The 18,471-nt window shown below is 43.6% G+C and overlaps 1 protein-coding gene across 1 annotated transcript; it reads left to right on the top strand.

The window, feature by feature from the left end:
* Positions 1 to 1,943: 1,943 nt before the first annotated feature.
* Positions 1,944 to 10,581, top strand: LOC115158063 (vascular cell adhesion protein 1). Its single transcript, XM_029706562.1, has 10 exons — positions 1,944 to 2,205; positions 2,564 to 2,839; positions 3,179 to 3,469; positions 3,685 to 3,945; positions 4,155 to 4,430; positions 5,436 to 5,705; positions 6,667 to 6,978; positions 7,337 to 7,612; positions 8,218 to 8,478; positions 8,771 to 10,581. The coding sequence occupies exons 1-10, from the start codon at positions 2,163 to 2,165 to the stop codon at positions 8,929 to 8,931; spliced, it is 2,427 nt and encodes an 808-aa protein (XP_029562422.1). The 5' UTR covers positions 1,944 to 2,162; the 3' UTR covers positions 8,932 to 10,581.
* The last annotated feature ends 7,890 nt before the right edge of the window (positions 10,582 to 18,471 follow it).

The raw sequence follows: 18,471 nt of genomic DNA, 5'->3' as shown, positions 1-18,471 counted from the left end.
TTGGCAAGTCGGTTAGGACATCTACTTTGTGCATGACACAAGTAATTTTTCCAACAATTGTTTACAGACAGATTATTTCACTTAATTCACTGTATCACAATTCCAGTGGGTCAGAAGTTGACATACACTAAGTTGACTGTGCCTTTAAACAGCTTGTAAAATTCCAGAAAATGATGCCATGGCTTTAGAAGCTTCTGATAGGCTATTTGAAATCATTATCACCTCCAAAGGTCTGGTTCATCCTTGGGAGCAATTTACAAACGCCTGAAGGTGCCACGTTCATCTGTACAAACAATAGTACGCAAGTATAAACACCATGGGACCACGCAGCCGTCATACCGCTCAGGAAGGAGATGAACGTACTTTGGTGTGAAAAGTGCAAATCAATCCCAGAAAAACAGCAAAGGACCTTGTGAAGATGCTGGAGGAAACAGGTACAAAAGTATCTATATCCACAGTAAAACGAGTCCTATATCGACATAACCTGAAAGGCCGCTCAGCAAGGAAGAAGCCACTGCTCCAAAACCGCCATAAAAAAGCCCGACTACGGTTTGCAACTGCACATGACGACAAAGATCGTACTTTTTGGAGAAATGTCCTCTGGTCTGATGAAACAAAAATAGAACTGTTTGGCCATAATGACCATCTTTATGTTTGGAGGAAAAAGGGGGAGGCTTGCAAACTGAAGAACACCATCCCAACTGTGAAGCATGGGGGTGGCAGCATCATGTTGTGGGGGTGCTTTGCTGCAGGAGGGACACATGCACTTCACAAAATAGATGGCATCATAAGGAAGTAAAATGATGTGGATATATTGAAGCAACATCTCAAGACATCAGTCAGGAAGTTAAAGCTTGGTCACAAAAGGGTCTTCCAAATGGACAATGACCCCAAGCATACTTCCAAAGTTGTGGCAAAATGGCTTAAGAACAACAAAGTCAAGGTATTGACTGTGGCCATCACAAAGCCCTGACCTCAATCCTATAGAAGATTTGTGGGCAGAACTGAAAAAGCGTGTGCGAGCAAGGAAGCCTACAAACCTGACTCAGTTACACCAGCTCTGTCAGGAGGAATGGGCCAAAATTCACCCAACTTAGTGTGGGGAGCTTGTGGAAGGCTACCTGAAAAGTTTGACCCAAGTTAAACAATTTAAAGGCAATGCTACCAAATACTAATTGAGTGTATGTCAACTTCTGACCCACTGGGAATGTGATGAAAGAAATAAAAGCTGAAATAAATTATTCTCTCTACTATTATTCTGACATTTCACATTCTTAAAATAAAGTGGTGATCCTAACTGAACTAAAACAGGGAATTTTTACTAGGATTAAATGTCAGGAATTGTGAACAACTGAGTTCAAATGTATTTGGCTAAGGTGTATGTAAACTTCTGACTTCAACTGTATATGTTTCCACACTATGAGGTTGGAATAATACTGTGAAATTCTGAAAATTATGATAATGCCCCTTATGTGTAAGAGCTGTTTGAAAAGGCCGTCTGAAATTTCAGCCTGTTGTAGTGGAATAGAGTTTTGTCCTTCCACGGTGATGTCACCATGTGGTAAATTAGTTAATAGACCAATATTAACTAATTAGCTAATCAACAAACCTCTCTGCCAATAACAGCTACTTTTCAGTTTTCCCCTCCCCACTCAGACCACTCCCAGACAGTCCTAGAATTTGTTTTGAGAAATTGCTCTTTTATAAAAAGCAATATTTGTTTTTATTTGACCATTTTTTCTTGAAAATAATCACAGTAAGGTACCTAATTGTTACCCAGAAATGATTTGATATTGAGATAACAACTGCCGCATTGGACCTTTAAGGAAACCATCTTGAGTTTGATTTAAACCAGCAGAGGGGGTTGTTATTCACAACCATAGGAGAGAGAGAGAGACTGACTAAAGGCCACGCAATGAGAGGCCAGTAGTGGGGTAATTCCTCCGTGACATACTTGGAATTGTAAGTGGGTGTGTTAAATGTATTTTTTTTTTCACCCTGTTGGTATCCCTCCCTATTCCAATTTATAAATCCACAGACTCTGGACTCTGGGCTGACCAGACCCATCATCCACAGCACAGCATAGCAGGACTAAGGGAAGTTACAGTCTAGCTCAAATCAGTTCCTTACAGTTTTTTTTATTCAGCCTATCCAACACAAAAATGTATCTCATTCTGTTATGGGTATTGATACTACCAGTAACAGGTAAGCAGTGATTCTATTTTTATCATTAACATTTCACAATCAATGTGACATGCCTTCAAACTATGTACTGTAGGTAGCCTACTGTGTGGCAGTGTATGGCATTTTAATAGGATTGTGGGTAGCCTTGGGATGTAAACTCACCTGAAAATGTCAGTATTGTACTTAACGACATGTACATATTTAAATGCAGCCGTAGTAGGCGAAATATGATCATTTACTAATAGGCTTATAACCTAGAATTCAAATTGAATAAAAAAATAATAAACAATCATGAAGTTTCCTTAACCTACTTTATAGTTTTGAAATATGTTATTAATTATGAATGTGAATTCTAATTCATTGTTATTTTTCATTTCAGCATTTGCATTTCACATGGAGCTCAAACCAAAGAGTGCACTTTTGAAAGTTGGTGATAGGCATGAGCTGCAATGCTCGGTGAAGGATTGCAATGAAAAGGTTTCCATCTCCTGGGCTTTGCTGGAGGATAAGCCAATGTTTGCAAAAATACACACCTCCGGGTCGGAATCAGTGGCGGTCTTTGACCCTGTGGCGACAGCACATGATGACACACTTCTCTGCAAAGGCAGTTGCGGAGAATCGACCAAACAACACCGTGCGGTTGTCAAAGTATACTGTACGTCCAATCAACTTCATTCAGAATAAGCCAGCATCAGCCATTGTTATAAGCCAATAGAAATGTATAATACATGCTTATAAGTTCTTTATTCATTGTTATACATATTCTGAATGCTTATGAATTGTAATGCTTATCATGCTTAAATGCTTGTACACGAAATACAAATGTATTAATACATTGTTTATTAATGCTTTAATAATCATGCAATGTATTGTAAAGTAATTACGGAATTAAATCAGTCCAGTTTAATCCGTTTCAAATGTACATGTTTAAAGTAGGCCTTTGAATTTGAATTTCAAACACTGCATGCAATAAGATCGCAATTTGATGTTCCAGCATTTCCAGAGGCCCCTGTCATATCAGGCCATGACCGACTTCTCTTGGGCCAGACCAACACTCTGACGTGTGAGGTGACAGATGCTTATCCTGCAGAGCACCTGAAGCTTGAGTGGCTGCGAGGGGACAGCACGCTCCAGACAGATGCAGAGTCTGTTGTGTCCACCTACACGTTCGTGCCCACCCCCGAGGACAAAGAGGCGAGCATCACATGCAGAGCCACTCACGATCAGGATGGTGTGCCCGATGATGAGAAGACCAAGGAAACCTCTGTTTCCCTCACAGTGCTTTGTAAGTTACTACTGCAGCGTGACTGTTAGGCAAAGGGAAGCTGCTAGTGATGCATTGATGCATGGTTGACATATGATTAATATCAAATGACCCATATAAGCGCTGATCTTAAAGTCAGTGTTGTTTAGGCAGTTATTCTGCAACGACCAAATGTCATCCATAGTTCACAACTGAGGCCTACAACAACAGCATCATTTCTATATATTGTTTTTCAGATGCACCACAGATTACGTCAATATCTGAGCTGACTGTTGTGAGAGTTGGCTCCAGTCCAACGTTGTTGTGCCATGCTGAAGGGAACCCCAGACCAGAGATACGGTGGAAGGCCATCGGTCCGCACGGACAGGCTGTCATAGTGGGGCAGAGCGAGGAGCTTGTCCTCACCGAGATGACACTGGTGGATTCTGGTCAATATGAGTGTGTGGCGAGCAACACCATTGGAAACATCACAGCCAGCGTGAACGTCATTGTTGAAGGTAGGATAATAACTACCTGACTTTCTAAAAATGAAAATGAATTTCTCCTCGGTCTTGTATTTTGGATAAGTTCTGTTTGGTGTCACTCTATGATAGTGTAATAGTAAGGAGTCATCTTTCTAGCTTTGTCTAAAAGTCTGTTTGGGGGAGCAATCGCAATAAAACAACCTCTTAAATAGCGAGCTCAACTTCTGTCTGCCCTCTGGCAGCTCCCCCAACAAACACCTCCATCACAGTGAGCCCAGCCAGTGAGGTGAAGGAAGGGGAGAGCGTGACGGTGTCCTGCCTGTCGGACGGAGCTCCGGTGGGACGGATGGTGCTGAGGAGATTCTCTGAGGACCAGGATGTAACTCTTCAGTCCAGCAACGGCTCCTCCACCTCCTTCACCCTGTCCTCTGCCCTGCTAGCGGACTCTGCTCTCTACCAGTGCGAGGCCTTCAATGAGCACGGCAGCCAGAAAGTCAGCACCTTGCTCTCCGTTGAAGGTGAGATTTTTTTTTTTAAATGTATATTTGGGTAACATAACATTGTAAGTTGACCTTAGGCTTTGTGCAGTAGTTATTGTAACTACTTTTGGTAACCAAATTAGAATTACACAATTGTAGCGTTGTACATGAAACAATGGCTGGATTCTAATAATGGAAACTGGAAAAATGATGTTTCAAAATAGTTGCCAGTATAGTTAGAGTTTATTACATGTAGGCCTAATTACACCCATGTAACTGCATAATATATTTAAATGTAAAGTGTAACCTAAAGCTGTACTGTTGTTCTGCAAAAATACTCCTTCAGTTGAACTATAACAATGTACAGATAAATCATGTAAGAGAAATGTCCTGAAGAAAAGGGGAAATGTGTCTTAGTAAACGCATTGAAACCCAATTTCCCTGGGGAGCAAACTGAGTGTTGAGTCACCACCCTCTTCTGTGTACAAGAGCCCTAGAAAAGTGACACGGCAGATAACAGAAACAGCCAATGTTCTGTACACATGCATACAGACGTTTGAGGGACTCCAATGTGGATTGCTGTTATTTTTACTCCGTGTATGTGTTTCCCACCTCCGGGTATGATGACATGAGTGGGTTTGAATACAGGAGATACTCAGAGTAATAATTAAAACCATTACTGGGATGAAGTAGTAGATGATAAAGATTATAATAATGATCATGATCATGTGGAGTAGAGGGCTCTGGGTAAATGTTCATTGTTTTACCGATCAGCTGACTTCTATAATGATACCTGCCTTTGCGATGTAGTTTGACTCTTTTTAATATACTCTTATGTTTGCTTCGTTTTTTTTCTGTTGTGGATTAAGTTGTGGCTAGATTTGATTTCGGTAAGAGATTTTCTTTGCGGGATAGTGAATTGGTTTTAATTGAATTTGATTAACTGAACTGAATTGAACTGAAATGGAGCAGAACTTGATTTCTATTCAACTGAATTGAGCAGAGGAGTCATCTATCCTCTCTCCTGTGGTTCTTTTTTCTCAGCGTATCCCCTGGAGGTGGAGATGGTATCGGGGGTGATGGCTGAGATAGGATCCAACCTGGTGCTCTCCTGCCTGGCTTCGGGCTGTCCCCAGCCAGCCTTCTCCTGGAGGAGCATGCTGGACATGCCCGTCCACAGCCACGCACGCAACCAGGACTCCCTTTCCCAGCTCCACCTGGGCCCACTTGGGCTGGCCCATGAGCAAGCCTACACCTGTGAGGCCAAGTGTGGCTCTGTCATCAAGGCCAAGCAAGCAGAGGTCAAGGTCTTCTGTGGGTATACTGTACATCCTCAGAAAGATGACTTGGCTTCGTTTAGTTCAATGTATTTACTGTGAGTTTGTATGTTATGAGAAGCAAGAAAGAAATGTGCTTAGAAATAAATAAAATAAATGTGCTTGTCATTGGCCACTTTTTTACAGAAGTCCAATGCCAGTTTGATATAATTTATTACGTTTTGTTTGAAAATGTCCAGATGAAAACAAAGTTAGTCGGGGTTGATTGGAATTTGCCTTACACTTGTTCAGTGGTACCAAAGCGTGGCACAATACATTCTACAGGTTTATGTTGATATAGCAACTGTTTTGCTCAGTGTGGGGTAATGCTAAGGTTCACTTCACTGACTTGGAAAGAGTACAGTGACCCTTTGTAGGAGGTTGGAAGAATAAGCATCCTCTTATGAAACCAAACTTAAGACTTAAAGCCTGAATGATCACTCGAAACCATGCTGCTCTCCCACACAACATGGGCAGAAGTCCAGTTTGTTTTTTGCCGGAATGCACTGGTATCAGTGGTCTGGTTCAATGTGGGAGAGAGATTAACATAAAGTTAAGAATGATAAAAAGTACTCCAGGGTCACTGAAGACTTCTCATATTTCCCGTCGGTGAAATGCAGAGTTTCGCAGAAGTGTTGTCATTGCAATAAAATGGGTATAAGCTTTAGTGCATTCTAGGCCATTGACTCACATGATTCAATGGAAATGGCTGTTCCACAAGTTATGCTGATTAATGCCTCCCTTACTCGCAGTCTTTTTAAAAGTCTGCTATCTTATGGAAATGTGTCAGTTCCCCATATCGGCACGTCACAATCTGAAACACCCCATCTCTAAACCTTCAAAGTGAAGAGTCTACCCATTAACATGACTGACTAACTCGCTCACAGCTCTATCTGGTCTTATGTACTTTTAGTCACATATTGATATTTTCATCTACCCATTTCTCTCTCCTCCCCCAGCTTTCCCCTCGGACCCCATCATCGAGAACCCTGGACCCTTTCTGGAAGACGGGAAGGCCACCTTATACTGTTCTGTAGCCGATGTCTACCCAGCAAGTCACTTGCAGATTCAATGGCTCGATGGGGAAACTGAGCTACGCTCCGGGGTGGGTCAGAACTCCAGTGAGCTCCAGAATGCGACGTCAACGTTATCTTTTTTGGTGAAACCGGAGGATCAGGGGAGACGGATCACCTGCAGAGTCGGTCTTCAGATGGACGTAGTCCATCAAAGCCGGAGAGAGAGGCAGGCGGTGACTGTACTGGAGCTCCACTGTAAGTGGTTGTACATATTATTGAAGTCTAATCATGAATTTTTGATGCCATTGAGTGGATACGTTTCTTGATGGTCCTAGAGAGCCGCAGGGTGGTGCAGGCCTTTGTTCCACCCCAGCATCATAACACACCTGATCCAGTCATTGTGTTCTGAATGGAGGACCATGAACAGTTGATTGCTTAAATCACTTGTGTTTACCCTGGGGTGTCCACACACTGCCCTTGGAGCTTTACATTTAGGGATTCTGTCATGCCGAACTTCGTCCTTGAGGTGTTAATGGCGGTTGTGTAGTGCGGTTTTCGGAAGCCTTATATGTGTTTTTCGAAACCTAAACTGAGTCTGATGTTTGCTGTGCAGATGCCCCCAGGGGAACCACCATCACAGTGAGCCCAGCCAGTGAGGTGAAGGAAGGGGATAGCGTGACGGTGTCCTGCCTGTCAGACGGCGCTCCAGTGGGATGGATGGTGCTGAGGAGACTCTCTGAGGACCAGGATGTAAAGCTCCAGTCCCACAACGGCTCCTCCACCTCCTTCACCCTGTCCTCTGCCCTGCTAGCGGACTCTGCTCTCTACCAGTGCGAGGCCTTCAATGAGCACGGCAGCCAGAGAGCTAGCACACACATTACAGTCAAAGGTGGGTGCCAGGCTTCCGGCACACACACACCACATTCTTCTTTTATTTCACTACCATGCATTCGTACTGGCAACCGCAGGAAACTTTCCCTAACCCCAGTTCGTTTTTTTGGTTCTTTAATTAAGTTACTGTTCTCTACACCGACAGACCTTTTTTGTTTTCACTTCCTGTTTAGTATTGTTTTCTCTCATGGGTTGGAGCGTGGCCTTTTCCTTGTCATGTCACAGCTGTCGGTATCTAAGAACATGATGTTTAAGTTAGCCATTGGCTGTAGTGTTGTCACACCATATGACACTTAACACTGCACAGGAACTCAACAACATGAAATGGCATAACGTAATTCTAGATAATGGTTCTATAGAGCTTGTCTCGTTGACATTTCACACATTGCTGTCAGTAATTTCACACATTCTGCTCAGCAATCTACTTTATAGCGGACGGTAATGTTATGTTGTATTGCAAACTGCTAAAAGACTGAATGTCTTACAGTATTTCGCACTATAACTGCACTGCACTGCACCATATTCATATTTGTTTTTAATTTGTTTTCTCAAGGCAGTGTTTTCCCTCAGTATTCAAGTGTGTTCTATTTAACTTTTGTCCAGCACCTCCTAGGAATACAACAGTTCTGGTCTATCCGTCCACTGAGGTTCAGGAGGGCCAAAATGTCACCATATGCTGTCGCTCTGTTAGTTTCCCCCCACCTGTTGTGGTTTTAAGAAAACTGGACAATGGCACAGAGCTCTACTCCCTGGATGGGAACTTCCTGCTGGTGAACCTTACGCCCAACGATACAGGCCTATACCAGGTGAATGTGACCAATGATCTGGGCTACGAGACTAAGATCTTCAGCATTAACGTCATGGGTGAGTGAAATGGTTCAGTGTAGAGAGCACTTTATTTCCCTTCACCGCTTTGAACCCCATGTTCAACTGAGAAATTGGAAACAGAGAACGGAGATATCGCTATCTCCCCAAAACAAACAACAGTGGAATTTGAGAACAGTGAAGCTTTAAAAAGTCAAGAAAATTCCATCCACCCATAACAAACACTGGTGTCGTTTGACTCGAAAGCTGTAAAAACATAAAATGCTATTTTTGGCCAGTATGCCTCGTCCTCACTGTCTCCCTGTTCTTCCCATCTTCCCTTTGCCTACAGAGAAGCACTCCAGTCCTTCACCCGACTGGAACCAGATAGTCATTCCTGCTGTCTGCGTGGGTATGATGGTGACCACCACAGTCCTAGTCCTGGACAATCTTAGGAGAGCCAGGAGGAAGGGCTCCTATGAGCTAGCCAAGTGTAAGCCCGGCACTGCATAGACTAGAGGTGTCTAAAACCTGTGGCCCGGGAGCCAGATTGCAGCCCCCACTTGTGCGACCAACATGAACATGTACTGTCTAAAAATGGTTCCTCAGGCAAAATAACTTTGACCCTCCTGGTGTAAAGACATACCAAGGGACAGACTCACCTGGGGTGAACTCCTTGCCTGAAAGGGTACAGACGAGAGGCTTGCCCATTGTCCCGTGTCCAGGCCTTTGGCAGTGTCTAGTCTTGACAGTTCATGCAGCTTTAGTATTCTGATCATAGAGTTCTGATCATGGAATTCCGAACGTGTCATGCGTCTGTACCTACATATAAATGTGTCTACTGTGTCCACAGTGTGTCCGGATTCCCTTTCCCTGCGCTATATTCAAATGTCAGTATGCATTCTACAAACGGTGGAATAAGCTAAATATGAAAATATCACAACAACTGATGGCAGTAGCTAACTACTCTAGCTAACTAGCCAGCTAACGTCTGTAGCTAGACAGCAAGCTAACAAGCAACGCTAAAGGGATTGCAAATGGGTTAGCATATCTCTAGTCAAACAAAAAATAAATTTTCTAAATTTTAGCTAGTTGGCTAGCATTTTTGAGGCCAGCAAACACGTTCCTCGCACGCTAGGAACGTATTTCCTATAACGTTACAATGAAAAGGTGCCTCTCGATCTGAACACAATCAGACCACAAAGAAACTTTTGTGCATCTAGACCAGTCTTTTCAATGCGATCTTCGTATTCTGATAGCAGAAGTCGCATGTAAGTGTCAAGTGTAGACACGACCTCAGTCAAAGGACAGAGGACAAGGCCTTATGACCTTTGGAAGTGACTAGAGCAGGGTAAGAAATAGAGACGCACCTTTGTGGTTGGATGTGGGGTCTTCTGGATATGTGTGTATGCGTCAACCATTGACTTAGTGTGTATGTTTGTGTTTTACGGTGTATATCCGTTGGGCCTTAGGTTCCCATTTCTATAGAAACCGACGCAAAAAATCTGTAATAGGTGTAATAATCTAACTGCATCTCACTGTAATTTGCTCCTTTATAATTTCTTGGCAGCTTTCATTTAAACCCATTGATGTCTAAGTGTCACAACAGTAGGATGAATGCAATATGTTACGTTTCTTCAAACTAAATCATACAATGAAATTAGCAGTGATAAGAACTTGAACTTAAAAAAAGTGAATACAATGTATTGACATTGTATATATGAACTTTGAACTATATCAGTATGATGTGTGTCAGAAACAACACAATGGTTTCCCAAGGAAAGGAATAGACAGTGTTGTGGTAATGTAATACAATATGAAAGCAACACGTATTTGCCTCGTTGTTTTGACTGTTATATAGGTCTCTAATGTGGGCTACCCTTATTAGAAGTGTTTGTATGTGTGGAGAGGTTGCAATGTGTGTGGGGTATTTTTGTTCCCCACCATTTACTTAATTTTTGTGGGATATGAGAGCCGGTTTGGTACGTGTTTAAAAAGCAGTTGTTTTTTTAATCAAAGCCTGTATATAACTTTATTTGTTTTGTTTATGACTATTCGTAATCACTATTGAAGCGGTGAAAAGTTTTTCCCTATTTTCTGTGAGTTGTGTTTGAATTGTAAGTTTGTTTCATTATTAATAAATATTTATTTCCATAACTAAAAGCTGTTCATTGAAATAGTAGCTTTGGGTTTTGGGATCTCCCGTTGCAGTGGAGAAGCCAGGGGAAGTGAAGACAATTAATGGGGGCTTGTGTGTGAGTCAGCATGTTCAGCATGAATTTCACTTTCAGTTCCTGGAAGTAGTACTATGAGTGCTGTGACTAGTTAGAGCGAAACTCTCTTTCCTCACTTTTGTGATTGTCTCCCACTTGCAATCCAAGGTGAGGATGGAGAAGGGCAAATGGATATGAAACATTGAAATTCAAGTCAGTGATCAAGCCTTGTTGTGGAAAAATCTTTTTTGACTATGAACTCAAATCGATATCTTAACCAATGTATTGAATCGACCACAGCTTTCAGGAAAAACTCAACCTCTTTTAATTATAGTATCTATTCTTAATTACAGGGAACATTGAGTTTCTCAATTACATAGTGAAAAGCTAATGAAAAGCGCCCCACTTGGCTTTCGAAATCTGATTGCAAGTTCAGAGAGTCCTAGGTATGGGTTCAATTTCACACCTTAAAGATTGAACGTTTGTATAGTTTTTTTGTTGTTGAACGTTTTGTATAATTTCAGCCAGTAGTTTTGAAAGTGGTGCTCACAAGCCAACAGTGGTCCCCGTTTGTTGTGTACTATGTCATCAAATTGTGTACTATGTCATCCATTTAGTCTGATATGTTACGTCCTGCAAATTATTATAAATGTGTTTTTTTTTTTTGCAATTCGTATAATATATTAAGAATCCAATTTGTACAATATGTTACACATTTCTTTTGCTTAAGATCCAGGAGTGCATCTTTAAGTATTGAAAAAAAACTTTTTTTGGGAAAAAAATCTATAGATAAAAAATGAAAAAAAATGTATAGAATTTTAAACAAAGGCAGTTCCTACCTTTTACTCGTACAATATGTTAAGAGTTTAAATTAAGAAAAGTTACAAATGTAATCCAGAGGACTCGTGTAAGAGTGTCATTGTGTCATCATGGTGGATACACGAGTCCCTGGTTTAAATACAATGATGTAGCTAACTGGAAACATTCGTCATGGGACTAAAATCACAATGGCCTATTTGGGCGTGACAAGCACTTGGTTTACTAAAAACATGTGGACAAATCGTTAGCTATGGCTGGCAGTGGCTAGCTACAGGCTTGTAGCCTTGTTATTCCTTCCATTTGGCTAGCTACAGGCTTGTAGCCTTGTTATTCCTTCTATTTGGCTAGCTACAGGCTTGTAGCCTTGTTATTCCTTCCATTTGGCTAGCTACAGGCTTGCAGCCTTGTTATTCATTCCATTTGGCTAGCTAGTCAGACAACAAGATAACGTACTTGAAAATTGTCACGGGTCAATAATGAACGGATGTTAGAAGTGTACAGTCTGAAATTATTGACACCCTTGATAAAGCTAAGCATTAATGACTGTATAAAATAAATAATAAAAACCTTAGCTATATTGTATGTTCAATTTTTTTGGGAAATTATATTATTATATACTAATACAATTATTCAGAGAGAGATTTATTTTAACAAATAATATTTTGTTTTCTAAAAAAGTCAGGGGTCAAAATGATTGACACCCCTGTTTTCAATATCTTTTAATATCTCACCTTGCGAGGATAACAGCACTGAGACGTTTATGAGTTGGTGGGATCTTAGAACATTCCTCCATACAGAATCCTTCCAGATCCTTGATATACTTAGTCTGTTCTTATGGACTGCCCTCTTCAATTCAAACCACAGGTTTTCAATGGGGTTCAAGTCCGGAGACTGAGATGGCCATTGTAAAAAGTTGATTTTGCGACCAATTAACCATTTATTTGGATGTGTGCTTGGGGTTATTGTGTTGCTGGAAGATCCACTTGCGGCCAAGTTTCAGCCTCCTGGCAGAGGCAACCAGGTTTTTGGCTAAAATGTCCTTGTATTTGGTAAAGTTAATGATTCCGTTGACCTCAACAAGGGCCTCAGGACTAGTGGAAGCAAAATAGCCCCATAACATCAAAGATCAACCACCATATTTTACAGTAGGTATGGGGTTGCTGTTAATGCATTCTCATTTAGACTCTACACCCACCACTGATGTGCGGGGCCAAAGAGCTCTATTTTCATGAAATTTACCTCATACCTAGGGCTCTATTCAATCCGTATCACGGCAGTTCAGCTTTACAGCATGATTGAAATGTGCTGAAAACGTAATGGCAATGTTCCCGCGTTAGCGGAGACTGCATTCAGGGTGAATGCTGCAAATGTTGGTTGAATCGGAAAATACATTTACATTTCTATCACGCAATCTGTAACACTTCAGTGAGACAGGTTGAATAGAGCCCCTAGTTGGCTGGGGAAGTGTCACACCAAACTAAACTGGTGAATCATTGAGTTTCAACATCGTTGGTGTCCATGAGCTTCCATGTTCTGTCTTTAAAGATAGCCATTGATGTCGTGAATCAAGCACATATTGAGCCCCCATAGACACTGATAGTCGTTCTCAATGTGCTTAATAGGGCAAACAAACGAGGGCGGATAAATGAGGGCCAAGCGTTACTGCTTTAACAAGCCTGTATCATGTTCTCAGCTCCTTTCTTCAGCACATTGTCTATTGATTCTCTTTTCCCTTTCCTCCATAATGGCTAGTCACCATGGAAACAGTCCCAAAGCTTGGCTCCAGAAGGAAAGAGGGGTGTCAGGGTTGTTAATACCCAGAGGACAAAGATGTGTGAGAGAGTAGGGGAGGTGCAAATGGAACATTGAGGTCTGTCTTAGAGAGGTGGCAAAGTAAGAGACAAGGTTTCTCCAGGCCACTGCGGTCTTCCAAATGTAGAGAGACCCGTTTTAGGTGTGAAGAGGAGCTCCTTGGGTGTAGGCCTATTTTGGGATCCAAAGAGTATGGGTTAGTAATGCAGTGCTGAATGTGAAAATAACCAGCAAAGTCCTTCTGTGGAATGAGTTAGTGTTTGCAAGCGGTTCCATTGAGATACATTTACTGTTGACATTCATGGGGTAGAAAATACTGCTCTTGATTTATACTGAACAAAAATATACATGCAACATGTAAAGTGTTGGTCCCATGTTTCATGAGCTGAAATAAAAGATCCCAAAAATGTTCCATACGCACAAAAAGCTTATTTCTCTCAAATGTTTGTGCACACATATGTTTACATCCCTGTTAGTGAGCATTTCCTTTGCCAAGATAATCCATCCACCCGACAGGTGTGGCATATCAAGAAGCTGATTAAACAGCATGGTCATTACACAGGTGCACCTTGTGCTGGGGACAATAAAAGGCCACTCTAAAATGTGCAGTTTTATCACACAACACAATGCCACGGATGTCTCAGGTTTTGACGTACCGTGCAATTGGCATGCTGACTGCAGGAATGTCCACCAGAGCGGTTGCCAGAGAACTGAATGTTCATTTATTTACCATAAACCACCTCCAACGTCGTTTTAGAGAATTTGGCAGTATGTCCAACCGGCCTCCCAACCGCAGAACACATGTAACCACGCCAGCCCAGGGCCTCCACATCTAGCTTCTTCACCTGCGGGATCGTCGGAGACCAGCCACCCGGACAGCTGATGAAACTGAGGAGTATTTCTGTCTGGGGGGAAACACATTCTGATTGGCTGGGCCTGGCTCCCAAGTGGGTGGGCCTATGCCCATAGATTAGCGATTAATACATTTACTTCAATGAACTGATTTCCTTATATGAACTGTAACTCAGTAAAATCCTTGAAATGGTTGCATTTTAGAAGGGCCTTAGTCAGAGAGGTTACCAAGAACCCGATGATGACTCTGACAGAGCTCCAGATTTCCTCTGTGGAGATGGGAGAATCCGCCAGAAGGGCAACCATCACTGCAGCCCTCCAGCAATCAGGCCATAATGGTAGCGTGGCCAGACAGAAGCCACTCCTCAGTAATAGGCACATGACAAATCTTGTAATAAATAATGTGGATATTGAGCAAATTGAGATGACTAAACTGCTTGGAGTAACCCTAGATTGTAAACTGTCAAAACACATTGATGCAGCAGTAGCTAAGATGGGGAGAAGTCTGTCTATAATAAAGCGATGCTCTGCCTTAACAGCACTATCAACAAGGCAGGTCCTACAGGCCCTAGTTTTGTCGCACCTTGACTACTGTTCAGTCGTGTGGTCAGGTTCCACAAAAAAGGACTTAGGAAAATTGAAATTGGCTCAGAACAGGGCAGCATGGCTGGTCCTTGGATGTACACAGAGAGCTAATATTAATAATATGCATGTCAATCTCTCCTGGCTGAAAGTGGAGGAGAGATTGACTTCATCACTACTTTTATTTATGAGAGGTATTGACATGTTGAATGGACCGAGCTGTCTGTCTAAACCACTGGCACACAGCTCGGACACCCATGTATATCCCACAAGACATGCCACCAGAGGTCTCTTCACAGTCCCCAAGTCCAGAACAGATTATGGAAGGCACTCAGTACTACATAGAACCATGACTACATGGAACTCTATTCCACATCAAGTAACTGACGCAAGCAGTAAAATTAGATTTATAAAACAGATTAAAAAAAACACCTTATGGAACAGCGGGGAATGTGAAGCAACACAAACATTGGCACAGACACATGCATACACAACACACACTCACACACACACACACACACACACACACGCGATAACATACGCACTATACATACACATGGATTTAGTACTGTAGATATGTGGTAGTGGTGGACTAGGGGCCTGAGGGCACACAGTGTGTTGTGAAATCTGTGAATGTATTGTCATGTTTTTAAAATTGTATAAACTGCCTTCATTTTGCTGGACCCCAGGAAGAGTAGCTGCTGCTTTGGCAGGAACTAATGGGGATCCATAATAAATACAAATACAGCCCGCTTGGAGTTCGTCAAAAGGCACCCAACGGACTCAGACCAACACTCTACTAAGCAAATTGGATGCAGTCTATCACAGTGCCATCCGTTTTGTTACCAAAGCGCCTTATACCACCCACCACTGCGACCTGTATGCTCTAGTCGGCTGGCCCTCGCTACATATTCGTCGCCAGACCCACTGTCTCCAGGTCATCTATAAGTCTATGCTGGGTAAAGCTCTGCCTTATCTCAGCTCACTGGTCACGATAACAACACCCAGCCGTAGCATGCGCTCCAGCATGTATATCTCACTGGTCATCCCCAAAGCCAACACCTCCTTTGGCCGCCTTTCCTTACAGTTCTCTGCTACCAGTGACTGGAACGAATTGCAAAAATCGCTGAAGCTGGAGACTTACATTTCCCTCACTAACTTTAAACATCAGCTATCTGAGCAGCTAACCGATCGCTGCAGCTGTACATAGTCCATCTGTAAATAGCCCACCCAATCTACCTACCTCATCCCCATATTGTTTTTATTTACATTGCGGCTCTTTTGCACACCAGTATCACTACTTACACACCATCTGCTCATCATCATCTGCTCATCTATCACTCCAGTGTTAATCTGCTAAATTGTAATTGCTTTGCTACTATGGCCTATTTATTGCCATACCTCCTCATGCCATTTGCACACACTGTATATAGACTTTCTTTTTTTCTATTGTGTCATTGACTGTACGCTTGTTATTCCATGTGTAACTCTGTGTTGTTGATTTGCAACAATTTCTAAAAACCTGTTTTTGCTTCATAATTATGGGGTATTGTGTGTAGATTGATGAGGGAAAAAAACGATTGAATCCATTTTAGAATAAGGCTGTAAGGTAACAAAATATTTAAAAAGTCAAGGAGTCTGAATACTTTCTGAATGCACTGTATAAAGACTCTTTAAATTATACCTCTTGATTTGAGTGTGCTTTTATTGGTTTCCGATGTAAGCAGCCCTGTACTTATTCCTGAATAAGGGTTGAAAAAGCAAATAGTGTCACGACTTCTACCGAAGTCGATGCCTCTCCTTTATCGGGCGGTGTTCGGCGGTCGACGTCGCCGGTCTTCTAGCCATCGCCGATCCATTTTCCATTTGTTTTGTCTCGTTTTCCCACACACATGGTTCTCATTTCCTCCTCTAGCTCTGGAGTGGGCCAACGCCGTGTGGGGAGAAGGAGATGCGGCGTTGAAGGACTTCACGGAGTCTGTTCCACCTGAGGCAGGTGACGAGGAGCGCCCAGGAGTTCGCACTGGAGTTTCGGACCTTGGCCGCCGGAGCGGGATGGAACGACAGGGCCCTCATCGACCACTACCATTGCAGCCTGCGCGAGGATGTCCGTCGGGAGTTGGCCTGCAGGGATACCACTCTTACCTTCGACCAGCTGGTGGACATGTCCATTCGGTTGGATAACCTGCTGGTCACCCGTGGATGTCCAGAGAGGGCTCTGTCGATTCCCATTCCCAGCACCACCGCTCCGGTGCCTATGGAGCTGGGAGGTGCTGCGCACAGGGAGACCGGAGGAGGGGCTTTCACGTGTACCATCTGTGGCCGCAGAGGTCACACTGCTGGTCGGTGCCGTGTTGGTTCCTCTAGGGTTTGAGGCAGCAGGCAGGGCACTCTGGCGTCACCCCAGGTGAGAAGGCACCATTCTCACACAGAGCCCTCTGTTGCACACATGTTTTTGTTTGTTACTTTTCCTGAGTTTCCCCCACATTCCCAGCATAAGGCGCTCGTTGATTCAGGCGCGGCTGGGAATTTTATTACCAGATCATTTGCCCATAGTTTCGGGATGTGCCCTTCCCCGTTCACGCCTTAGATAGTCAACCATTAGGGTCAGGGTTGATTAGGGAGGTCACCGCTCCTTTGGGCATGGTGACGCAGGGGGGTCATACGGAGAGAATTAGTCTCTTCCTTATTGACTCTCCTGCATTTCCCATGGTGCTGGGCCTATCCTGGTTAGCTTGTCATAACCCCACTGTTTCTTGGCCACAGAGGGCTCTCACGGGGTGATCGCGAGAGTGCTCAGGTAGGTGTTTAGGGGTTTCCGTTGGTGCTACTACGGTGGAGAGTCCAGACCAGGTCTCCACCGTGTGCATTCCCCCTGAATATGCCGATTTGGCTCTCGCCTTCTCTAAAAAGAAGGCGACTCAATTACCACCTCATCGACGGGGCGATTGTGCGATAGATCTCCTGGTAGACACTACACTTCCCAGGAGTCACGTGTATCCCCTCTCACAGGCGGAGACGGAGGCTATGGAAACATGTCTCTGAATCCCTGCGTCAGGGATACATTCGGTCCTCCACTTCACCCGCCTCCTCAAGTTTCTTTTTTGTGAAGAAGAAGGAGGCAGGTGTGCGCCCGTGTATTGACTATCGGGGTCTGAATCAGATCACTGTGAGGTATAGTTACCCGCTACCGCTCATAGCCACAGCGATAGAGTCAATGCACGGGGCGTGCTTCTTCACCAAACTAGATCTCAGGAGCGCTCACAACCTGGTGCGTAGATGGAGAGTGACCAGATTGCAGCGTGTGTAATTGGCCGACTCCCACCACGGTAAAGGAGGTGCAGCAGTTCTTAGGGTTTGCCAATTACTACCGGAGGTTTATCCGAGGTTTTGGTCAGGTAGCGGCTCCCATTACCTCACTGCTGAAGGGGGGCCCGGTGCGCTTGCAGTGAACAGCTGAGGCGGACAGGGCTTTTAGTCACCTGAGGGCTCTGTTTACCTCGGCTCCCGTGCTGGCTCATTCGGATCCCTCTTTGGCGTTCATAGTGGAGGTGGACACGTCCGAGGCTGGGATAGGAGCCGTGCTCTCTCAGTGCTCGGGTATGCCACCGAAGCTCCGCCCTTGTGCCTTCTTCTCAAAGAAGCTCAGCCCGGCGGAGGGGAACTATGACGTGGGGGACCGGCTGTTGTAAAGGCTTTGAAGGCATGGACACCCTTTTCTCATCTGGACTGACCACCGCAATCTGCAGTACATCCGGGTGGCGAGGAGACTGAA

This window comes from Salmo trutta, chromosome 22, assembly GCF_901001165.1.
Source record: "Salmo trutta chromosome 22, fSalTru1.1, whole genome shotgun sequence".
NCBI classification, from domain to species: domain Eukaryota; kingdom Metazoa; phylum Chordata; class Actinopteri; order Salmoniformes; family Salmonidae; genus Salmo; species Salmo trutta.
Note: the sequence above shows the minus strand (reverse complement) of the source record. Positions and strands in the feature narration are given on the sequence as shown.